At 53.0% G+C, this 24601-nt stretch overlaps 2 protein-coding genes across 16 annotated transcripts in view; one reads left to right on the top strand and one right to left on the bottom strand.

The window, feature by feature from the left end:
* Positions 1-494: 494 nt before the first annotated feature.
* On the bottom strand, positions 495-8734 carry CTF1 (cardiotrophin 1). Of its 10 annotated transcripts, none has more exons than XM_065537074.1 (4): positions 8649-8734; positions 4479-4597; positions 4140-4380; positions 495-1973 (listed from the first exon to the last, which is right to left on the bottom strand). In XM_065537074.1, the coding sequence occupies exons 3-4, from the start codon at positions 4293-4295 to the stop codon at positions 1512-1514; spliced, it is 618 nt and encodes a 205-aa protein (XP_065393146.1). In that variant the 5' UTR covers positions 4296-4380; positions 4479-4597; positions 8649-8734; the 3' UTR covers positions 495-1511. The 10 variants fall into 10 exon arrangements, with proteins under 10 accessions (XP_065393146.1, XP_073883082.1, XP_073883084.1 ...); XM_074026981.1 differs by lacking the exon at positions 8649-8734 and adding an exon at positions 7779-7990; XM_074026983.1 differs by lacking the exon at positions 8649-8734 and adding an exon at positions 7779-7990 and having other exon boundaries at positions 4479-4594.
* Positions 8735-10378: 1644 nt separating this feature from the next.
* BCL7C (BAF chromatin remodeling complex subunit BCL7C) overlaps positions 10379-24601 on the top strand; it is a 61544-nt gene continuing 47321 nt past the window's right edge. For 2 of the 6 annotated variants that reach the window (XM_005591686.5, XM_045381746.3), the window contains exons 1-5: positions 10379-10716; positions 11267-11345; positions 11611-11719; positions 11812-11973; positions 15605-15690. In XM_005591686.5, the coding sequence (XP_005591743.2) occupies positions 10625-10716; positions 11267-11345; positions 11611-11719; positions 11812-11973; positions 15605-15690 (528 nt within the window). In that variant the 5' untranslated portion in view covers positions 10379-10624. Of the gene's footprint in view, positions 10717-11266; positions 11346-11610; positions 11720-11811; positions 11984-15604; positions 15691-16559; positions 16756-24601 lie in introns of those variants that run through there. The other 4 variants (XM_045381749.3, XM_045381750.3, XM_005591687.3 and 1 more) reach the window with 3 other exon arrangements.

Here is a 24601-nt window from a genome sequence, read left to right as displayed (position 1 = left end):
TCCAAAGAGGCTTCACCTGTCACTCTACAGGGAGAGGACAGTTGGTCCCCTTCCTAGGCTCTCCCCAAGACCTTCCCCTTTTTGTAATTTTGGGACAGCCAGGACTGCCTTCCTGTCTCTACCTCATTCCCTTTATGAAGATCCTGCCTTTCTAAGCAGACAGGCTTCCTTCTTCCTGCTGAAGCTCATTGGCTCCCCTTGTTGGCCTGTCTGTCTGGGGCTACTCTTCTACTTCTCATCCTCAGTGGCTTCACTTCCTGATCCACGGAAGCCCAATTCTTGAAGAACTAAGGACTGCATCACATCTGTTTCCTGTTAGGACACATCCACTTCCTGTTCTGGGCTGGCAGAGGGCACCACTGGACGGGGGCTGTCAGCCTCCTATTTATACTGCTGTGCTTCTTGGGCATGTCTGGGTGACCAGCCTGCACCCCAATGATCCTTTTCTCCCTAAAGCTATCTCCCCATTTTCAACAACTATATATACAGGTAACTTTAGTTTCATTTTTATTTTTAAACATTTTATTTACAAAAATTAATTTATTTTCAGAAATAAAACTCTTTTAAGGTGTTGCTTGTTTTGTCTCCCCACATCTGGTAGGAGGCAGTGGAGGTGTGCAGGGACAGGGCAGAGGGGCTGAAGGAAAGGAAGACATCAAAGGGACAGGGCTGAGGCCCAAAGGGATGGGGTGTGGGAGACTGGGGATGTGGGTGGAGTGAGCCTGAGGAAGGTGGCTGAGATGCGGAATCGCCTTCCGCCAACAAGACCAGCAGGCACGCCCCTGGCCAGGGAAGCACAGAGAGACGGCCAGACAGGGACAGGGAGACAAGGTGTCACCTCCTTGGGATGAGGCTGAGATGTACACATGAGCTCACAGGGGGCCACGGGGAGGCAGGAAGTGGGGATGGAGAAAAACAGAGACCTCCCAAGAGCTGGGTAAAGGGGGAGGCCAAAGGGAACTGAGGCAGGCCCAAGGAAAGAGGGAGAGCGAGAAAACGGTAGAGCCAGACGGAGTTACCATGCAGACGTGGAGGGCCCAAGAGTTAAGAGAAGGGGACAGGCAAAGCAAAGAGAGGCCGGGACAGTGGCTCACGCCTGCAATCCAAGCACTTAGGGAGGCTGAAGCGGGAGGATCGCTTGAGCCCAGGGGTTCAAGATCAGCCTGGGCAACATGGCGAAACTTCGTCTCTACAAAAAATAAAATAAAAAATTAGCCGGCTGTGGTGGCGTGTGCCTGTAGTACCAGCTGCTGGGGAGGCTGAGGCGAGAGGATGGCTCGAGCCCAGGAGGTTGAGGTTGCAGTGCTGGGATCGTGCCACTGCACTCCAGCCTGGGCGACAGACTGAGACCCTGCCCCTCCCCTCCCTTCTCTCCCACAAAAAGCAAAGAAGGCCAAGGCAACGGAGACAGTTAAGAGCAGACAGACACCGAAAGCAGCAGAGAAAGACAAAGAAGCAGAGAGAGAAACGGAGCCCAGAGGACGGAGGCTGCGCGAAGCGCCCCGCCACGCTCAGGCCGGGCCCCCGGCCAGCAGCTGGCCCAGGTCGCCCTCAGTGCGGCTCAGCCACTCGCGGTAGAGGCCGCACACGCGGAGTCCCAGCACCTTGGCGGGGAAGACCCCGGCGGCGGAGGCGGCAGAGGCGGTGGCGGTGGGGGGCTCGGCCCGGGGTCCGCGATTGGCGGCGCCCAACGCGGCCAGCAAGGCCTCTACGGCGGCGCCCAGGGCCCGGGCCTGGCGTGCCGCGTCCTCCAGGCGGCGCAGCAGGCGCTGCGCGCGCGGGTTCAGCTCGGCCTGGCGGCGGCGAACTACGTCCAGCAGCGGGGGCAGCGCGGCCAGCGCCGCCGCGTCCAGCCGCAGCCGCTCGTGCACCGGCAGCCCGGCGTGACTCGGAGCCGGGGCGCTCAGGCCGGCCACCGGCAGCCGCGGCGGTGAGAAGCTGGGCAGCCCGAAGGGGTCTCCCTGGAGCTGCACCTGCGGAGACACGGCCGGCGGGTCAGCGGGGCCCCGGAGCACCGGCTGGGGGCTCTTAACTGGGTTCTCCAACCCGCTCTCTGGGGGCCTCAGTTTCCTCATCTTGCAGATGATAATCCTTCCTAACAGAGCTGCTCTGTTTAGGGCAAAACAAAGTGGCATGCGCTTGACACCAATGCCTGTTTCTTCCCCCCTAAACCGGACCCACGCTGGGCCAGTTTAGGTCAGCACTTTGGGAGGCCAAGGTGGGAGAATCACTTGAGCCCAGGGGTTCGAGACCAGCCTAGGCAACATAGCAAGACCCCAGCTCTAAAAAAAAAATAAATAAAATAAAAAAGAAATAGCGGGTGTGGTGGCGCATGTCTGTAGTCCCAGCTATTCCGGAGGCTGAGGCTGAGGTGGGAGGATTGCTTGAGCCCAGGAGGTCAAGGCTTCAGTGAGCTATGATGGCACCACTGCCCTCCAGCCTGGGTGAGAGTCAGACCCTGTCTCAATAAATAAATAAACAGGACCTAATAACAGCAGCAACGTGATAAGGCAGTTATGACCATGTCAAGTGTTCAAGACAGGGCCTGGCCCCAGGAAGAGTTCAGTAAAAATGTCAGCTCTTTTGTTAAAGTTACCTTACAGACCAGAGGTCCAATCCTATCTTCACCACTTACTAGCTGTGCAGTTTGGGGCAAAACCACTTCCCTTCTCTGAGCCTCAGTCTTCTCATCTGTACAATGAATGGGGGAGCTTCCTGTCCTGTCTTCATGGAAATCACATAAGATAGTCCAGAGGCCAAGGGGGCTTCATTCCCTTCCCTATCCTCCTCAACCTCTGTACCTGCATTGAGCAGGGGTTCAATGAATCAACATCATATGAATGAACAAATGAAAGATAAAGGTGGGGTTGGGCATGGTGACTCACACCTGTGATCCAGGCACTTGGGGAGGCCGACGTGGGCAGATCACCTGAAGTCAGGAGTTCAAGACCCACCTGGCCAACATGGTGAAACCCCATCTCTAAAAATACAAAAATTAGCCAGATGTGGTGGTGGGTGACTATAATCCCAGCTACTCGGGAGGCTAAGGCAGAAGAATCCCTTGAACCTGGGGGGAGGAGGTTGCAGTGAACTGAGATCTCACCATTGCACTCCAACCTGGGCCACAAGAGCGAAACTCCGCTTCAAAAAAAGAAAAGAAAAGTCGGGCTGGACATACAGTGACTATAGTGACTTACCCTAGGAAGTGGCAGAGCTGGAATTTGAACCAAAGTTCATAGCAGTACAAAGTTAGTTTTGTTTGTTTTAAATAGATGGGGTCTCACACTGTCGTCAAGGGTGGAGAGCGATGGTTTGATCACACAGCCTCCAGGGCTCAAGCAATCCTCCCCACTCAGCCTCCTGAGTAGATGGAACCACAGGCATGCACCACCATGCCTGGCTATTTTTTTCTTTTTCTTTTTCTTTTCTTTCTTTCTTTTTTTTTTTTTTTTTTAAGAGATGAGGGCTCACTGTGTTACCCAGGCTGGTCTCAAACTCCTGAGCTCAAACAATCCTCCTGTCTCAGCCTCCTAAAGCACTGGGATTACAGGCATAAGCCAATGTACCCAGCCCAAAGCTAGTTCTATTATGCCACTATCCTCCCACTATCCGCTGTCATAGTTGTTACATTATTATTTTTAATGTTATTGTTACTGCCCAAGCTCACAGTTAACAAGTTGGCAGACCTACAGTCTGATTCAAAGCTATACCCTCCCTTCACTACATGAGGGTAATTTAGGGAATTATCTTCCTTCCTTGGGCAGGGTCCTCTGTCCAACTAAAGATGTCAGCAGATCCCTGTCTTCTGTAAAAGTGCCCTCTTGGGATAATTGTTGCTCCAGATTGGAACCTCTTCTTGGCTTCCCTGAATATCCCAGATGGGAGAGTTCACAGTTAATCTTGTTTAGCTGCCTCCTTTTACTGTTGGGGAGAGTCCAAGGCCCATGGAGGGGAGGTGTCAAGGTCACACAGAGCCTAGAACCTCGGTTTTCTGAGATACAGATCAGAGTTCTCCTCACTGCCCCAGGCTACCTGGCTACCTCTGACTTAAAGCACCAAAGTCACTTGAGCCCAGGAGTTCAAGACCAGCCTGAGCAATATAGCAAGACCCTGCCTCTACAAAATAATGAAAAAATTACCCAGGCATGGTGGGGATTGCTTGAGCCCAGGAGGTTGAGGCTGCAGTGAGCCATAATGGCACCACTGCACTCCAGCCTGGGCGACAGAGTGAGGCCTCGTCTCAAAAACAAAGCACTGAGGAGGGTGTCTCCAAGCTGGAGAGGACAGAGTGGCATCTGGGTCACAGACAGGGTCCTCTTCCAATTTGCTGTGTGGCCAGGGGCAAGTTGCTGTCCCTCTCAGGAGCCCTGATTTCCACAGCTGGAAAATGAGGTTGAGAGAATGGGTGATCGAGGACCTCTGTGATGTCTGCTCCCATTCCCCCGGCCCCCGGCACCCCAACCCCCATTGCCACTCACATATTCCTGGAGCAGCTGCTCAGCGTATTTGGTGAGGAGGTGCGCAAGGCTGTGTGTCTGACGGATCTTGGCCTCCAAGTGGGGAAGAAGTGAGACTGAGGAATCAGCCTGGGGGTCTTCTGGTGGGAAAGGGGGAAGGAATGAGGATGTCCCAAACTCCTGCTCATTGATCACCTCTCCCAGGCTGGCTCTTCATTCCTGACCCCATCAGGATCTGGCCTATTCCAACTGAGGCAAAATGAGGCACCAGATCTTTGTCAAGCAGGTGGTCTACCTGAAATGTATTGCCTGTCCCCAAATCACTGTTGAAATCCTATTAAAGCCAAATTCAAAGACAGTCATGCCTTGCTTAACAATGGGGATACATTCTGAGAAATGCATCCTTAGGCGATTTCATCGTGGTGCAAACATCATAGAGTGTATTTACACAAAACTAGGTGGTACAGCCTGCTACACGCCCAGGCTATGTGGTGTTAGTCGATTGCTCCTAGGCTGCAGACCTGGACAGCATGTTATGGTGCAGCAGGCAACTGGAACACAGTGGTATTTTTGTATTTTAACATAGAAAAGGGCCGGATGAGATTGCTGATGTCTGTAATCTCAGCACTTTGGCAGGCCAAGGCAGGCAGATTGTTTGAGCCCAGGAGTTTGGGACCAGCCTGGGCAATATAGTGAAACTCCATCTTTACAAAAAATACAAAAATAAGCTAGGCATAGTGGCACATGCAGGTAGTCCCAGCTACTTGAGAGGCTGAGATGACAGGATCACTTGAACCCCGGGAGGTTGAGGCTGCATTGAACTGTGAGTATGCCACTGCACTCCAGCCTGGGCAACAGAGTAAGACCCTATCTCTAAATAAATAAATAAAAACATAGAAAAGCTACAGTTAAAATAAATATATATGTATGTATTTTATTATATATAATATATATCAGTTGGGCGGGGTGGCTCACGCCTGTAATCCCAGCACTTTGGGAGGCCGAGGTGGGCAGATCACTTGAGGTCAGGAGTTCGAGACCAGCCTGGCCAACATGGTGAAACCCTGTTTCTACTAAAAATACAAAAATTAGGCCAGGCGCGGTGGCTCAAGCCTGTAATCCCAGCACTTTGGGAGGCCGAGACGGGCGGATCACTAGGTCAGGAGATCGAGACCATCCTGGCTAACAGGGTGAAACCCCGTCTCTACTAAAAAATACAAAAAGCTAGCCGGGCGACGTGGCGGGCGCCTGTAGTCCCAGCTACTCGGGAGGCTGAGGCAGGAGAATGGCGTAAACCCGGGAGGCGGAGCTTGCAGTGAGCTGAGATCCGGCCACTGCACTCCAGCCCGGGGACAGAGCGAGACTCCGTCTCAAAAAAAAAAAAAAAAAAATACAAAAATTAGCCAGGCATTGGGCTCAATGGCTCACGCCTGTAATCCCAGCACTTTGGGAGGATGAAGTGGGCAGATCATGCGAAGTCAGGAGTTTGAGACCGTGTAATGAAACCTTGTCTCTACTAAAACTACAAAAATTAGTCAGGCATGGTGGCGGGTGCCTGTAATCCCAGCTACCGGGGAGGCTGAGGCATGAGAATCGCTTGAACCTGGGAGGCGGAGGTTGCAGTGAGCTGAGATCGGGTCACTGCCCTCCAGCCTGGGTGACAGACCGAGACTTTGTCTCAAAAAAAAAAGAAAAAAGAAAAAAAATGGCTGGGTGCAGTGGTTCACGCCTGTAATCCCAGCACTTTGGGAGGCTGAGGCAGGCGGATCACGAGGTCAAGAGATCAAGACCATCCTGGACAACATGGTGAAACCCCATCTCTACTAAAAATACAAAAAAAAAATTAGCTGGACTTGGTGGCACGTGCCTGTAGTCCCAGCTACTTGGGAGGCTGAGGCAGGAGACTCGCTTGAACCCAGGAGGCAGAGGTTGCAGTGAGCCGAGGCCACTGCACTCCAGCCTGGCGACAGAGCAAGACTCCATCTCAAAAAAAAAAAAAAAAAAATTAGCTGGACATGGTGGCATGCACCTGTAATTCCAGGTACTCAGCAGGCTGAGACAGGAGAAGCGCTTGAACCCGGGAGGTGGAGGTTGTAGTGAGCTGAGGGTGCGCCACTGCACTCCAGCCTGGGCAACAGAGCTAGACTTCATCTCAACACAAACGAACAAATACATACATACACACACACATATATATAAATATATATAATTATATATATTATATATACAGAAAATTATATATATACACATATATCAATATATATACACACACAGGGAGAGAGAGAGAGAGAGAGAAAGACAGAGTCTCGCTCTTTCACCCAGGATGGAGTGCAGTGGTGCAATCTTGGCTCACTGCAGCCTCCACCTCCTGAGCTCAAGTGATCCTCCCGCTTCAGTCTCCTGTGTAGCTGGGACTATAGGCATGTGCCACCACGCCCAGTTAATTTTTGTATTTTTTGTAGAGACAGGGTTTCACCATGTTGCCCAGGCTAAAAGTGCATATAATCTTGTGGGACCTCCATTGTCTGTACGGTCCACCTGTTGACCAAATGTTGTTATGCAGTGCATGACTGTACTGCCTCCACAGTGCAGCCTCCAGAATCACTCCTCCTTTGTAAATGAACTCCTTCCTTTGACTTAAGGCCATTTGCATGAGTTCCAGGGTAGCTCTTTTAATGGCTTTTCTGTGTATATCTGCCTTAGCCTGAGAGCCCTTTGAGGACAGGGCTTACATATTTCCAACTCAGTGACTGCTAGTGGACTTCGACATTATCGAAGCACAGAACTTCACATCGGAAGGTGCCTTGAAGGCCTGTTTTACAGATAGTGAGACTGACGTCCATTTCCATTTCTCTCCCTGATGCCCCTTCCGTGCGAGGCGCTGGTCTGGCTAGTCAGCGAATCAAGGTCCGCAAGGGCCAGTGTCTGGCGCCCCGGGAGGGACTCCATTTCCCGAAACGCACAGCGCGCTCCAGATGCGCGCTGGGGAATGTAGTGACCCGGTGCCCCGCCCCGCCCCCACCCCGCGCCAGTTTCCCAGCACCAGTCGCGATCCTCAGCAGCCCAGACTTTCGTCTCCTGTTGTCACTTACTACTTCCTGTGACTCCAAGACTGCCTTTCCTTACTCTACCCCTTCCTCCAGTCCCCAGCTCTGATTCTTTCCCGAGACTCAGTGGACGCAGGGGTCCTGCCCCAACCCCGACCCCAGTCCTCCCCATGAGTGTACTCGAACCGTTGATCTAAGTCCTGAGCCCAAGTCCCTGAAACCTCAGCCCCAGGCCTCCTCTAAACCCTAGCGCCTGTCGTTTCTCACAACTCACCCGCTCGCTCGTTACCTGACACCGGAGCCCTGCTCTTCCCCGTCAAGGCCGCTCCCCTCCCGGCCCCGGGGGTGGCGGAGACCCAGACCCCCAGCTCCCAACCCCTCTGACTCCTGCGGCCCTCAGCGACCCGGCGTCCGGTCCCTCAGCCCCTTACCCAGATTTCCCTCCCTCCGGCTCATGCTGGCCCCTGGCTGATCCCGGCTCCCTCCACGCCCCCCTTTGGAAGGGGGAGAAAGGGGAAAGGGCTGGGGGCGTGGCCCGGGCGCAGCCAATCAGAGCCCAGACCCCAAACATTTCACCCTACCCCCCCTTTTCAGACAAGATTCCTTGGCCCTGAGCTCAGTTCCTCGCCCGTGGGGCCTAGTAGGGGAAGGGGCCCGAGCTGGGAGGCAAGTTGTCCGCCGGGTGGACAGGACCTCAGGGCGGGGGTGTCAGCGCCTGGAAGGCAGCCCAGTGTCCTGCCGTGGGCTCAGGCTTGGACTTGAGGCAGGGGCTGCTTTGGTGGGAAAGGTGAGGAGACAGGAGAGGGAACAGCCGGACTGGCAGGACAGGAATGCGCAGGCCCTCTCTCTAGTCTGGGGCGCGGCCTGCGAGAGAGGCCACGATAGGGGCCGTCAGGCTCGGGGCACGCTTGTCCAGACATACATCTCCTGGCATATCTTAGATGGCTTCCAATCTCATTGTCACAACCACCAGAAGGGAGACAGATACACTGCTCTCCTCTCCTTAGCAGGCCTAGTAACAGAATCACACACACACGCCCCCCAGAAGAACAAGCTTCAGAGACCTGGACAGGAAGTCACACCCACGCATCAACCCCATTAACCTGGTGTAGACTGAAAGGAAGGCACATAGGGATGATCATACTTGGTTTCTGGCCCCCCCGAGGGGCTCGCGGTCTGTCGGGGAAGCCCATAGACAATAGCAGCTAATGCGGTTTGTGAGTGAAGACTGGGAGGAGGCCCGTGTGTGTGCGTGCGCGTGCGTGTGTCTGCGTGCGTGCATGCGTGCGGATGTGTGTGCGTATGAGCGTGCGTGTGTGCGAGTGGATGTGGTGTGAGGGTGCAGGTGTGCGCGTGTGCATGCATGTGCGCGTGCGTGTGTGTGTGCGTGTGCGTGTGAGTGGGTGTGTTGCCGTGAGCAGACAATGCTGGAATAAAGGAAGAAAGAGTTTAACTGGAGAGGGCACAGTAGATGGAATTGAGCCAGACCATTAGTAGGGCCCACAATCACATGTGCATTGACCGTAAATAGTTATTGGGCATTTACCATGTGCTGGGAACTGTTCTAAGAGCTATACACACATTAACTAATTCCTATGTTATAGATGCGGAATAGAGAGAAGTGACTTGTTCAGGGTAATACAGTTGGGTGTGGCGCAGCTGGGATTTTACCTAAGCAGCTTGGCTCAAAAAATGCTGTCCTAATCATGCTCCTAACCCCTTATACCCTTAACCTCGGGACATGGTCACGCCCAAACTCACAGACACAACAGGCACATCTTGAAACACACACACACACACAGCAGCACAAATTTTGACATGGTCTTATCTGCTGACAAGCCAGCCTCAAATAAAGTCAACCAAGACACACTCACTTTCTTTAAGTAATGCACATTTTATTTAAGTCATGTGATGGATTTTCACAGAGTACATATGCCCAGGGAACCAGCACCGGATCACACAACAGAACTGGATCAGCTCCCAGAAGCTCTCCCCTCATCCCCTCCCAATCCTAAGGGCGACCACTATCTTGACTTTGGTGCACTTTAAATTAGTTTTGTCTGGTTCTGAACGTAATACACCTGGAACCATCTAGTATGTACTGTTGTATTTGGCTTCTGTCACTCAAGATTTCGTCATGCGACTTGTCTATGTTGCTGGGTGTAGCCGGGCATGTCACTCCCGTTGCTGTGTCTATGTGCATGGTAATGAGTAGGGCATCATTCATTTTCCATTCTGTTGATGGGTTATTTCCAGTTTGGGGCTGTTATGAAAGGGCTCTGAACGTTCCCAAGCACCCTCTTGGTGCTCACACCTACACATTTCTGCTGGGTGTTGACAGCCTAGGAGTGGAATTGCTGGATCACAGAGGTGGCATATGTTCGGCTTCACTAGAAAACTGCCAGTTCTCAAAACGTCTCTACCAATTTACACTCCCCCAGAAATACAAGAGAGGTTCAGTCGCTCTACTTTCTCGCCTCCACATGGTGCGGTCTTTTTCACTTTAGCCATTCTGGTGGGTAGAGACCTACTCGTATTCGCAGCGCCTGGCGCGTAATTGGCGCTCAGTTAACAGGACTGTTGAATGAATGGATGAATGAGTGTTGGGCGGTGTAGACCGAGAGCCTGGCGAGGGCGGACACACGCACGCACTCCACACACAGCGTTTCGCGGACACCCACCGCGGCGCACGCACCCCAGGACACAGACCCTCTCGAGCACCCCGCGCCCACGTGGTCTGAACGCACCGCCTCGGCCCTGCCTCGCGCGTCCGGCCGCCGAGCAGTACCCAACTCCCGCTCTCGACAGCGGGCAGGGGGCGCTGCGCGTCCAGGCGCTCCGAGGGGGCGGGCCCGGGTCGGGGCGGGGCCGGCCGGGCTTCCAGGCCTGGGCTCTGGCCGCCCGCGCCACCGGGCCGCTCCGGGGACGGGCCGGGGCGGGGCACGGCGGCAGGAAACGGGGCGGGGACTCGCGGAGGCGTTGGGGACGAGAGAGGGCGCGGCCAACTCCCGGGGGGACGGCAGGCCGAGAGCGCGGCGCCCGGGCCTGGCGCCGAGCCTGAGCCCGCCGGACGGGAGGCGGCCCCGCCGCGGGCTCGGCTCCGGCCCCAGCCCCGCCAGCATGGCCGGCCGGACCGTACGGGCTGAGACCCGGAGCCGGGCCAAGGATGACATCAAGAAGGTGATGGCGACCATCGAGAAGGTCCGGAGATGGTGAGCGCTGCCCGGGGGCCAGGGACGGGACACGGCGGGACCACCACCACCTAAGGCGTCTAAGCTGCCTTCGCCAGCTCTGGGCCCCGGTGTTCGCTGTATCCCCGCCCACTAGCTTTGCCCTGGATCTGTCCCCGTTCCCCTGGCTACTCCTGGGGGTCTACAAAGCGTGGTCCCCAGTCGTGCTCTCCCAGAGTGGGAGCCCCCGTTTGTGCCCCGCCCCCTAAAGCTTTGACACTCCTTCTGCAAGTGCGCCCCGAGATCTGCAGGTCTCTGATCCCGGGCCAGGCCCATAGCCACGCCCCCCGTGTGTGCCCCAGGGGTCCGCAGAGCCAGGGCCCAAATCATATCCTCTCTCTAGAGGCACCCACCGCCTGTGCCCTGGGGTTTGCAGGGCTCTCTTTCTCCATGTAACTATGCCCCATTAGCAAAACTGTTGCTACCCTCCTGTGCCTCCCCAACCTCTGCAGGTACCCCCAGATGTGTCCGGCTCCTGGGGGGGTGGGTCTCCCCTCAGGCCTCTCTGACCCAGTCCCCCACCCTCCCACAGGGAGAAGCGATGGGTGACTGTGGGCGACACTTCCCTTCGTATCTTCAAGTGGGTGCCAGTGGTGGACCCCCAGGAGGAGGTGAGCAACCCCCATTCCCACAAGGCCCTGCATCTGTGCAACCTCAGGCAAGCTCCTCCCCACCCTGACCTCTACCTCCAGCTCCCAGAGACCTCAGATGCAGCAGAACAGACAGATGGGAACCATCATTAGCAGCTCCTCCCCTTTTTCCCTCTTTTCTGTTCCACACCCTGAGTTCGAGCCCTTTTGCTTCTCAGTGCCTCAGTTTCCTTAGGTGTATGGTGGGGCTTTCCAAGAGCTCTGACCCTAATCCTCTAACCCCCAGGAGCGAAGGCGGGCAGGTGGCGGGGCAGAGAGATCCCGTGGCCGGGAACGTCGGGGCAGGGGCGCCAGTCCCCGAGGGGGTGGCCCTCTCATCCTGCTGGATCTCAATGGTAGGTAGGGATCCTGAAATGCGGAGGGCTGTGGGGACTGAAGGAGTGTATTAGGGATCTCAGGCCAACCATCTCGGCTCTTGCTCCCACAGATGAGAACAGCAACCAGAGTTTCCATTCGGAAGGTTCCCTGCAAAAGGGCACAGAGCCCAGTCCTGGGGGCACCCCCCAGCCCAGCCGCCCTGTGTCACCTGCCGGACCCCCAGAAGGGGTCCCTGAGGAGGCTCAGCCCCCACGGCTGGGCCAAGAGAGAGGTAGGACCAGGTACCTCCCAGGAGCCCTCTCCTCTAAGTCCTGTCTTCTCCAGAGTCTAACCTACCAGCTTATCCCTATACCTGCTCCCCATCTTGTGCACCTTCCTCAAGGTGCCTTCCGACTCCTGCAGAATCTCTCTGTAGTTGCTGTCTCATTCCTCTGGTCTCTTAGGATCTATAGATGACATATCACTGTCTGAGACTTTCATGTAAATTAATTTTTTACTATCTTTCTCCTCACTCTCATGTCAGTTTCCTGAATGTTGGGCCCATATTAATCCTTTTTTTTTTTTTTTTTTTTTTTTTTTTTGAGACAGGGTCTCACTGTGTCACCTAGGCTGGAGTGGTGCAGTGGTGTGATCATAGCTCACTGCAGCCTTGAACTTCCTGGGCTCAAGCGATCCTCCCGCCTCAGCCTCCCAAGTAGCTTGGACCACAGGCATATGCCATTTGTATTTTTTGTAGAGGCAAGGTTTCACCATGTTGCCCAGGCTGGTCTCAAACTCACTCACTCAAGCGATCCTCCATCTTCAGCCTCCCAAAGTGCTGGGATTACAGGTGTGAGCCATCACACCCATACCCGCCCCCCCTTTCTTTTTTTAGAGAGAAGTTCTCTGTCACCCAGGCTGGAGTGCACTGGTGCAATCATAGCTCACTGCAGCCTCAAACTCCTGGGCTCAAGGGATCCTCTGGCCCCAGCCTCCCAAGTAGCTGGGGACTACAGGTGTGTGCCACCACACCCAGCTAACTTTTAAATTTTTTGTAGAGATAGGGTCTCGCTATGTTGCCAAGGTTGGTTTCGAACTCCTGGCCTGAAATGATCCTTCTGTCTCAGCCTCCCACGGTGCTGGGATTATAGGCGTAAGTCACTGTGCTTGGCCCTATGTGATCTTGTTCACTACTGTATTCTCAGAATAATATGGGACACAGAGTAGGTGCTCAGTAAATATCTGTTGAGTGAATAAATAATAGTGATAGTCATTGGGGTGATTAATAATAACAGGAATAACAACAGTATTTATTGAGCTCTTACTGTGTGCCAGGCGCCCTGGTAAACACTTTACATGGTTGGGTTTTTTTCTTTTCTTTTCTTTTTTTCCTTTGAGTTTCACTCTTGCCCAGGCTAGAGTGCAATGGCACAATTTTGGCTCACTGCAACCTTCACCTCCCAGGTTCAGGCAGTTCTCCTGCCTCAGCCTCCTGGGTAGCTGGGAATATAGGCATGAACCACCATGCTTGGCTAGTTTTATATTTTTAATAGAGATGGGGTTTCGCCATGTTTTGCCAGCCTCGAACTCCTGACCTCAGGTGGTCCGCCCACCTCGGCCTCCCAAAGTGCTGGGACTACAGGCATGAGCCACCATGCCCAGCCTTTTTTTTTTTTTGAGATGGAGTCTTGCTCTGTTGCCCAGGCTAGACTGCAGTGGTGTGATATCAGCTCACTGCAACCTCTGCCTCCCAGGTTCAAGCGATTCTTCTGCCTCAGCCTCCCAAGTAGCTGGGATTACAGGCATGCCCCCACACTCAGCTAATTTTTGTTTTTTTGTTTGTGTGTGTTTGTTTTTGAGACGGAGTTTCATTCTTGTTGCCCAGGCTGGAGTGCAATGGCACAATCTCAGCTCACCACAACCTCTGCCTCCCGGGTTCAAGTGATTCTCCCGCCTCAGCCTCCCGAGTAGCTGAGATTACAGGCATGCGCCACCATGCCCCACTAATTTTGTATTTTTAGTAGAGACAGGGTTTTTCCATGTTGGCCAGGCTGGTCTTGAACTCCCGACTTTAAGTGATCTGCCTGCCTCAGCCTTCCAAAGTGCTGGGATTACAGGCGTGAGCCACCGTGCCTGGCCTAATTTTTGTATTTTTAGTAAAGATGGAGTTTCACCATGTTGGCCTGGCTAGTCTCGAACTCCTGACCTCAGGTAATCCGCCCGCCTCCGCCTCCCAAAGTGCTAGGATTACAGGTGTGAGCCACCGTGCCCTGCCAACACTTTATGTGTTTTTTTCGCATTTAATTTTCACTACAACCTTATAAGGGTGATGATCTTGTTATGATCCCTATTTATAGATGAGGAAACTGAGACCCAGAGAAGTAACTCAGCCAGTGAGCCAGCATCTTGGGCCTGGGTCCTCCTCAGCTCTGCATTTTTTCTTTTCCCGCTTTGAGACAGAGTCTTACTGTGTCGCCCAGGCTGGAGTGTAGTGGCACGATCTCACTCACTGCAACCTCCGCCTCCCAAGTTCAAGCAATTCTCCTGCCTCAGCCTCCCGAGTAGCTGGGATTACAGGTACACATCACCACACCTGGCTAATTTTTGTATTTTTAGTAGAGATGGGGTTTCACCATGTTGGACAGGCTGGTCTTGAACTCCTGACCTCGTGATCTACCTGCCTTGGCCTCCCAAAATGCTGGCATTACAGGCTTGAGCCACTGTGCCCAGCCAGCTCTGCTTTCTTCCATGCAGTCAAACCCGTCTGGTTGGCACCTCTTCCTCCCAGGCCCTGCCTTGTCCCTGGCCTTCCCATCTCTCACCCGTTTTTGGTTCTAGCTGGTCTCTTCTAGTCACCCCGACACAGCTGCCAGAACAACTTTTTCCTTAATATTTTTTAAGCTTTGCTTTTTTGTTTTGGAGACAAGGTCTCACTCTGTCGCTCAGGCTGGAATGCAGTGGCGTGATCATGGCTCACTGCAGCCTTGGATTCCTGGGCTCAGTCAGCCTCCTGAGTAGCTGGGACTACAGGCATGCATCACCACGCTCAGCTAATTAGTGTTGTTATTTTTTATAGAGATAGGGTCTTACTATGTTGCCCAGGCTGGTCTCAAACTCCTGGGCTCAAGTGATCCTCCTCCCTCAGCCTCCCAGAATGTGAAACCCTGTCTCTACTAAAAATACAAAAAATTAGCCGGACATGGTGGCACACACCTGTAATCCCATCTATTAGGGAGGCTGAGGCAGGAGAATTGCTTGAACCTGGGAGGCGGAGGCTGCAGTGAGCCGAGATCGCACTACTGCACTCCAGCCTGGGTGACACAGTGAGACTCCATCTCAAAAACAAAAACAAACAAACAAACAAACAAACAAAAAGAACATCCTGATGTGGGACTGTGGGCTGGGTCTGGGTCTAGATAGTGCCAAGCACTTGTATACCTTTGCTATTATAAAAACGGTAGCAAGCATTTATTGAGCACTTACTGTGTGCCAACCACTGTGCTTTACCTGCATCTGCTCATCTGACCCTCACAACAGCCGCATGAGGTAATTACTATCATTATCCCCATTTTACAGATGGGGAAACTGAGGCCCGTGGAAATTAAGTAGCTGGCCCAAGGTCAGGATTTGAACCGAGGCAGTCCAAGCCCGGATTCTGTGGCAACCTAGCACACATTCCCTCTGCCTCACATGTCGTACTTTCCTGTCTGTCCACCGCATCAAGACCTACTCACCCTTGAGCTCCCACGTCAGTGTTCCCTCCTCTGCTTCCTAAGGCACAGCCAGGTTCCTGCTCTGTCCTCTCTGCTCCCATGGCCCTCTGCCTTCTGTGACTGGGGCCTGTGACCGTCTGTTTCCCCCACTGTCTGTGCTGCTGGCACAGAGTGGCTGTTTAGGGGATGTTTGTTACCTTGACGTTCCAGATCCCGGGGGCATAACTGCTGGCAGCACCGACGAACCCCCAATGCTGACCAAGGAGGAACCTGTTCCAGAACTGCTGGAAGCTGAGGTGAGAGAGGCCAGAAGGCTACACTCCTGGGTCTTGGAGGGAATGGGGTATCTGGGGCAGCCGAAGGCTTGGAGCCTGCATCCTGAGGCCCTGGAGGAGAGGCAGACCTGGGACCGAGCTGAAGGCTTAGGGGCTGGGTTCTTGGGACTGAAAAAGAAAGGGTGTTTCAGAGACAAAGTGCTAAGGGCTGGATCAGGGCTGATTTGAGACCATTAAAAGCCTGACAAAGCCGGGCGTGGTGGCTCATGCCTGTAATCCCAGCACTTTGGGAGGCCGAGGCGGGTGGATCATGAGGTCAGGAGATCGAGACCATCCTGGCTAACACGGTGAAACCCCGTCTCTACTAAAAACACAAAAAATTAGCCGGGCGTGGTGGCACGTGCCTGTAGTCCCAGCTACTCGGGAGGCTGAGGCAGGAGAATTGCTTGAACCTGGGAGGTGGAGGCTGCAGTGAGCCGAGATCGCGCCACTGCACTCCAGTCTGGGTGACAGAGCGAGACTCCTTCTCAAAAATAAATAAATAAAGCCTGACAAAATCATGGTGCTCCTCCATGCATTTTCAAAAAATATCAAAAAATATCTTAACTGTAAAATTAGCGTAAGAAAATCCCTCGTAAACCTCTGACGTTTCTCACGAAGCTACCTCGATGCATTTTCAGAAATATCAAGTATCAGGTTCGTTCCTCCACACAGTGTCACTGTCGTTGTTGTTTTTGGTGCCTGCTTCCTCTGCGTCCTGAGCATCTGGCCCTGGGCTTGCCTCCTGGGCCCAGGAGGGGAGGGGAGTAGAGGCTTTGGAGAAGGTAGAGGCTCGGAGGCTGGACGCCTGGGTTCGGTGGAGCTCACGCCTGTCCACCCTTCCTCTCCAGGCCCCCGAAGCTTACCCCGTCTTTGAGCCAGTGCCACCTGTCCCTGAGGCAGCCCAGGGTGACACAGAGGACTCGGAGGGCGCCCCCCCACTCAAGCGCATCTGCCCAAATGCCCCCGACCCCTGAGAAGCCGGCCTGCCTGTCCTGTTGCCCCAGGGGCCCCTTTGGCTTTTTACAAATAAAGACCCTTTTGTAATTTTGTGTCATGTCATTTCCCCGTCAGGGCTGGGGAGGGTCTTTGGAGACAGTTTTGTCTCATGCTCCATTGCTCAGATGGGGTCACCGAGGCTCTGAGAGGACCTTCCTGTAGTCCCACCGCAAGGCAGTGTGTGGTGGGGGCTTGAGCCAGGACCTTGCCTCCCAGTACTTCCCGGGTCTGCCCTATCTCCCGACCTTCACCTCTTCCTCTGGGAGGAGGCCCAGGACGTCTCTTCTTGCTCAGCCCTCACCTGGGCCTAATAGTTATCAAAACTCTGGGTAGCTAGGCCATGATTCTTTTTTTTTTTTTTCTTTTTGAGACACAGACTTGCTCTGTTGCCCAGGCAGGAGTGCAGTGGTGCAATCATGGCTCACTGTAGCCTTGATGTCCCACCTCAGCCTCCCAAGTAGCCAGGACCACAGGTGCACGCCACCACACCCAGCTAATTTTATTTCTTTATTTAATTATCACTATTTTTTTTTAGAGAGTTTCACTCTTGTTGCCTAGGCTGGAGTGCAATGGCACAATCTCAGCTCACTGCAAACTCTGCCTCCTGGGTTCAAGCAAGTCTCCTGCCTCAGCCTCCTGAGTAGCTGTGATTAGAGGCGCCTGCCACCACGCCCAGCTAATTTTTGTATTTTTAGTAGAGACTGGGTTTTGCCATGTTGGCCAGGCTGGTCTCAAACTCCTGACCACAGGTGATTTGCCTGCCTCGGCCTCCTAAAGTGCTGTGATTACAGGCATGAGCCACCACGCCCAGCCCGCTAATTTTATTTTTTGTAGACATGGGATCTCGCTACATTGCCCAGGCTGGTCTTAAACTCCTGGGCTCAAGTGTTCCTCCTGCCTTGGTCTCCTAAAGCGTTCGGATTACAGGTGCGAGCCATTGCGCCCGGCCTGTTCACATTTCATACATAATAACACAGAGGCCCAGACGGACTTGGGGGCCTGGGATGACCAACCCATTCCCTGCCCTGAGGAAGCCACTCCTCCACCCGGGATGCCTGTCCACACTTCTGGTTGGGTCTAACTTATCCCCATCTCAATCACCATCTCCTCTGAGAAGCCTTCCCTGACTCCAGGCTCAGTGAGTTTCCCCTTTTTTGAGCCTTAGCAACCTCTTGGGCTTTGGTCTCCTTGTTTCAGCATTTATCAGGCTGTTCTGGGACCCGTGGTTTGTGTGTGTGTGTCTTGTCTACGAGGCTGTGGGCTCTGAGGGGGCCCCACACAACACTGGGAACAGCGCAGTCCCAGCAGCTGCTTCATGAATACATGAATGGCCTGGGGTTTTCCAGGCAGGCTTCTCGGAGGAGGTGGCATGCGAGCTGGGCTCTGACACATGAACCTCTGTGCTAGAACTCAAGTCAGAAGCCCTGGTTCAAGTCCTGGCTCTGTTACTCCCTGAGTGGCTGTAGGCAGGCTGTTTCTACTCTCAGCATTAGTTTGTTCATCTGAGCAATGGGAACAATAACTAGGCCTCATCTGCCCCAAGGGTTTGTGGGAACCTTCAAGTAATATAAGGCCCTCTCACTCTGTGCCTGTAGGGTCATGTATACTGGCCCTATTTTTGTTTTTAATGAAGAAAGATACTGAGGTTCAGAGAGGACCAAACTGAAACTTTAAAGAGGCTTTAAAAACTGTAGGCTAGGTGTGGTGGCTCACACCTGTAATCCCAGGCCTTTGGGAGGCACAGGTGGGAGGACTGCTTGAGGCCAGGAGTTTGAGACCAGCTTGAGCAACATAGCGAGACAAAAAAATGAAAAAATTAGCCAGGCATACTGGTGTGCGCCTGTAGTCCAAGCTTTTTGGGAGGCTGAGGTGGGAAGATTGCTTGAGCCCTGGAAGTCGAGGCTGCAGTGAGTGATGATTGCACCACTGCGCTCCACTCTGGGCAACAAAGCAAGACCCTGTCTAAACAAACAAAGGAAATGTAAGATGCTTCCCACAGCAGCTGCAGTGGCGATGGTGGAGCCGGCACTGTCCAAGGAAGCCAGGCTTGCTGCAATGTAGTGTAACTGTTTCTTATCGCTGCTGTTAACAAATTGCCACACATATAGAGGCTTAAAGCCACAGACATTAGCCAGGCACGGTGGCTCATGCCTATAATCCCAGCACCTTGGGAGGCTGAGGTGGGTGGATCACCTGAGGTCAGGAGTTCGAGACCAGCCTGACCAACAAGGTGAAACCCATCTCTACTAAAAATACAAAAATTAGCTGGGCATGGTGGCGGGCACCTGTAATCCCTGCTACTCGGAAAGCTGAGACAGGAGAATTGCTTGAATTCAGGAGGTTGCAGTGAGCCGAGATTGCGCCACTGCACTCCAGCCTGGGTGACGGAGCAAGACTCCATCTCAAAAAAAAAAAAAAAAAAAAAAAAGCCACAGACATTGATTCTCTTATAGTTCTGGAGAAGTCCAAAGTTAGTCTCACTGGATTAAAGTCAAGGTTTCAGCAGTAGTTCCCTCCAGAGGAGGATCTCTTTCTTTGCTTTTCTGGCTTCTGGAGGCCACCTGCATTCCTTGGCTTGTGGCCCCTCCCTCATCTCAAATCAGTGTAGCATCTTCCAATATCTCTCCATCGTCATATCTTCTCTAACTCTCCCGCCTCCCTCCTCCAAGGATCCTGTGATGACACTGGACCCACCTGAATAATCTAGAACACTCCTCCTATCTCAAGATCCTTAGTTTCATCACACCTGCAAAAGCCCATGTGCCATATAAAGCAACACATGCACAGATTCTGGGGATTCGGATGTGGACTTCTTTGGAGGGCCATTCTTCATGGTAATGTCGGCTATTTGCTGTGTGTGTGGCCACCTCATGACTCCCCTCAACCACTCCCGAGGGAGAAGAGTGTTCTGTAGATAGGAAGGTCCCTTGTGTGGGTTAGTGGTGCAGTGTTGAAGCTCAGAATTCAGGTTCTGGGTTTGAATCTCAGCATCTGCATTCATTTGTTGTATGACCTTGAGCAAGTGACTGAACCTTTCTGTGCCACTGTTTTCTCATCTATAAAATGGAGATAAAAGGCTGGGCACGGTGGCTCACACCTGTAATCCTAGCACTTTGGAAGGCTGAGGCGGTTGGATTACTGAGGTCAGGAGTTCAAAACCGGCCTAATCAACATGGTGAAACCCCGTCTTCACTAAAAATAGAAAAATTACTTGGGTGTGTTTGTGGGCGCCTGTAATCTCAGCTACTCAGGAGAGCAACAGAGGGAGACTCCGTCTCAAAAAAAAAAAAAGCAGATAATAGTGACATCAGCCTGGTGAGAGTATTCTGAGAGTTAAATTAGGCCACACATGGAGAGACAGCCCTTGGCCTGGGACGTAATAAGTGCTCAACAAATGGCAGGTTTTGTCCTATTGCCCCATTTTACAGATGAGGATACCAGAGACTCTCATGTCCCTGAGGCTGGGGACAGAAGCCTGGTCCCAGATGGGGTGTCCATTTCTGAGCAGCCTTGAGAAGCTAACGTTTGAGTCTCCCCTATTCTTGTCCCTCTCCTGGTCACGGGGTCTAGGAAACTGTCCTGAGCCCAGGCATGCCCCCACCCTCTCAGTGACCCATTCTTTGACCTGGTTTAAAAGCCAGTTTGGGCTTGGCGTGGTGGCTCACGCCTGTAATCCCAGCACTTTGGGAGGCCGAGGCAGGTGGATCACTTGAGGTCAGGAATTCGAGACCAGCCTGGCTAACATGGTGAAACCCTGTCTCTACTAAAAATACAAAAATTACCCAGCCATGGTGGTGCATGCCTGTAGTCCCAGCTACTCGGGAGGTTGAGGCAGGAGAATCACTTGAACCTGGGAGGCAGAGGTTGCCTGGGCAACAGAGCGAGAGTCCATCTCAACCAAAAAAAAAAAAAAAAAAAAAAGCCAGTTTGGCTGGATATGGTGGCTCCCACCTGGAATCCCAGCACTTTGGGAGGCTGAGGTGGGAGTTTTGCTTGAGCCCAGGAGGTTGAGGCTGCAGTAAGATATGATTGTGTCACTGCACTCCAGCTTGCATGACTGTATCTTAACAAGAATAGTGAACATGGTAAATTTAAAAAGCTATGTCTCCCAGAGCCACAGCCCTTATTTATCACCTTGCTGTCCCCTTCCCTCCTCCTCCCCAAGTCCACACACTCTTTGTGGAAATCCTTCTACTCCTGGCACTCGGGCCCCACCTCTGGGGCTCACTGACTCCTCCCCTCTGAGCCCTTATCCGTCCTTGGCCACTCCCCTCTTCCTGGTCTGGGAACTGTCTCTTGCCCTGGCCTTGCTTCTCTCTGTGCACACTCTCCCTGCTAGGTCCCACCTGCCCTTTGAATCAACAGTTCCTCATTCTCTAAGTTCCGCCCCGACCTCCAGACTCCAGGAGCCAAATGGCTGCATCACATCTCCATTGGGATATCCCAGAGACCCAAGCCTCATCCTCCCCACAACCTATTCCTACCATCCCAGGAGTCAGCCAAAATGGTGACACCAGGAGTCAGAGTCACCTTCCAGGAACCACCACGTCCTGTAGGGTCTCTGTCTTAAGTAATTTTCCAGTTAGCCCCTTTCTTCAGGGCAACGCTGCTTTACTAGGTGCCAACAAAACTGACAGCCTCCTGGTGGGGTTCCCTGCCTCCCTCTTGCCCACCTCCAATCCATGCTCCACCCAGTAGCTGGGCAATCTTCCAGAAACCCAAATCTGTCCATGCCACTGCCCCAGTTAGAACCTTCCTGTCCTCACTACCTGCAGAATGGAGCCCACAGCCTGCTGCATACCCACACCTGCAGCCACTCTCTGAACTGCTCACAGCCCCCAGATGCCTGCTGCTGTCTCTCACCCGTTGGGTTTTGCTCACACTGGCTGCCCCACCAGGAAAGCCCCTCCCATCCCCTCTTCGCCTGGCAGATGCCAATGCAGTTTTCAAGCCTCAGCTTCTGGGGTGTCTTTTCTGCCTTCCCTCAGCCCCTCACCCCTCCTCTGCTGCGACGTGGAGTGGTGGCTGTTGCTTTGTAATGGTCCGTGTCTGCTTGGGTCTTCAGCACCAGCCTGGAAGCCCCAGGAGGGCAGAGGATTCCCTTTATTCATAGCAATAGGTACTCACTGTGTGCTTACTGTTTGCTGGGCACTGTTGTAGAACCTGCGGATGCAGCATAAAGAGCACAGAATAAATGGCCGGGCATGGTGGCTAGCACTTTTGGAGGCCAAGCACTTTGGGAGGCTGAGCACTCTGGGAGGCTGAGGTGGGCGGAGCACCTGAGGTCAGGAGTCCAAAACCAGCCGGGCCAACATGGTGAAACCCCGCGTCTGCTAAAAATACAATAAAATTAGCCAGGCGTGGTAGTGGGCGCCTATAATCGCAGCTACTTAGGGAGGCTGAGATGGGAGAATCACTTGAACCCGGGAGGCAGAGGTTGCAGTGAGCCTAGACTGTACCACTTGCACTCTAGCCTGGGTGAGTGAGATTCTGTCTCAAAAAAAAAAAGAACACAGAAAAAAAAAAAAAAATCCCTGCCCTCATGGCATCTGCCTTCAGGCAGTTATATCCTAAGCAGGAAGTTAGAGTGCTCTGGAAAAAGAAAGCACAGCACGGGAGATGGGGAAAGAGTAGGGTGTGATTTTAAGCTGGGTCAAGGCGGGGGCCTCACTGAGGCAAAGGCTGAAGAAAAGATGGAAGGAGGTGAGGGAGAGAGCCTTGCAAGTATCTGGGGAAGAGCATTCCAGGCAGAGGGAATGGCCAGGGTGAAGCAGAGCCAGTGTGGCTGGAGCGGAGGGAGGGAGGGGCCGGGGAGTGAGTTCAGGTCGGCTGGGCCTGGCAGGCAGGGCAAGCAAGCACTTAATCTATCCTTCACACTGGGAGAATGAAAACAAGGGCAGTACTAATCACACCCTTCAGAAGACAGGCAGAAGCTGGGCCAGCAGAACTTATGGTCGCCCTGCTCGGAGGCCAGTGTCAGGACTTGGCTTTTCCTCTGGGTATCATGGAGGGTTCTGAGCAGAAAAGCATAATCAGACTTAGGTTTTGTTCCCGTGTTTTTTTTTTTTTTTTTTTTTGGTGACAGAGTCTCACTCTGTCGCCTAGGGTGGAGTGCAGAGGTGCAATCTCTGCTCACTGCAACCAGTGCCTCCCGGGTTCAAGTGATTTTCCTGCCTCAGCCTCCCAAGTAGCTGGGATTATAGGCACCTGCCACCACACCCAGCTAATTTTGTATTTTTAGTAGAGACAGTGTTTCACCATGTTGGTCAGGCTGGTCTTGAACTCCTGACCTCAGGTGATCCACCTGCATGGGCCTTGCAAAGTGCTGGGATTACAGGTGTGAGCCACTGCGCCCGGCCTGCATGCACATTGTTAACTAGAGCCCAGTATTCATTCATAGTTTTTCCCCCCTCTTTGATGTAAAATATCCATATAGTAAAATGCATAGGTGTTAACTGCATGATTCAGTGAATTTTAACAAAAGCGTAGTGCCAGGTGTGGTGGCTCACTAAGAGGCCAAGGCAGGAAGATCATTTGAGTCCAGAAGTTTAAGACCATCCTGGGCAACATAGTGAGACCTCATCTCTACAAAAACTTGAAATGTTGCAGTGAGCTATTGCCCCCTTCTCATCTCCAACTCCCCAGAGTCAACCACTATTCTGACTTTTTTATAAGACAGGGCCTTGATCTGCTGTCCAGTATTGGAGTACAGTGGTATATTCACAGCTCACTAAATTTTTTTTTTTGGTATGTTTTGCAGAGACGGGGGTCTCACCATATTGCCCAGGCTGGTCTTGAACTCCTGGGCTCAAGCGATCCACCTGCCTCTGCCTCCCAAAGTGCTAGGATTATAGGCGTGAGCCACCACACCTGGCCTGATTGTTTTAAAATAACAGATTGGGTGAACCTGTTCTGGAACTTCATGTAAATAGAATTAAGCAGTATGTAACTCTTACGCATCTGTTTTCTTTCACTCAGGCTAATATTCTTGAGGGTCATCTAGATTCTTGTGTGGATCAGTAGTTTGTTCCTTTTTGTTTGTTTGTTTTGTTTGTTTGTTTGTTTTTGGGAGGGGGGACGGAGTCTCGCTCTGTCACCCAGACTGGAGTGCAGAGGCGCAATCTCGGCTCACTGCAAGCTCCGCCTCCTGGGTTCACGCCATTCTCCTGCCACAGCCTCCGGAGTAGCTGGGACTACTGGCGCCTGCCAGCACACGCGGCTAATTTTTTGTATTTTTAGTAGAGACGGGGTTTCACCGTGTTAGCCAGGGTGGTCTCGATCTTCTGACCTCGTGATCCTCCCGCCTCGGCCTCCCAAAGTGCTGGGATTACAGGCGTGAGCCACTGCGCCCGGCCAGTTTGTTCCTTTTTACTGCTAAATTATATTCCATAGGCCAGGATCTCTCTGCTGGGTGAAGAAGAGATGGGCCCTGCCAGGGCTCAGAGACTCAGGTGAATGGACCCCAGGGAGATGGACAGCCTTTTCTTAGGAATTTCTGGAATGGGGAGTCTGTGGCATTAGTCTCCCCAGAAATCTGGGAAAACAGAACTACATCAGGAGACTCTAGCGTGACCAAGCATCCCTGTTTGCCCAGGACTTTCCTGGTTTTAGCACTGCAGGTTCCGTGTCCCAGGAGACACCCCAGTCTTGAGCAAACTGGGATGGCGGATCACCATCACCCTAGCAGGATCCTGCCACTGCCCTTGGGGCTTCCGGACCCTTTTCACACAAGATTACATTCTATTCTCCTAAGGACTGATTTTCCTTAAACTCCAAAGTAGGCTCCTCTTCTGTTCTAAAACTTCCCATGGCTTCCCATGGCTGTGCCTGGCAACTGAAAGGACATAGTCTCTGGTAGTGGTTCTCAAACTGCTGCATATTGGAATCACCTGAG

This window comes from Macaca fascicularis, chromosome 20 (assembly GCF_037993035.2).
Source record: "Macaca fascicularis isolate 582-1 chromosome 20, T2T-MFA8v1.1".
Lineage (NCBI taxonomy): Eukaryota > Metazoa > Chordata > Mammalia > Primates > Cercopithecidae > Macaca > Macaca fascicularis.
Note: the sequence above shows the minus strand (reverse complement) of the source record. Positions and strands in the feature narration are given on the sequence as shown.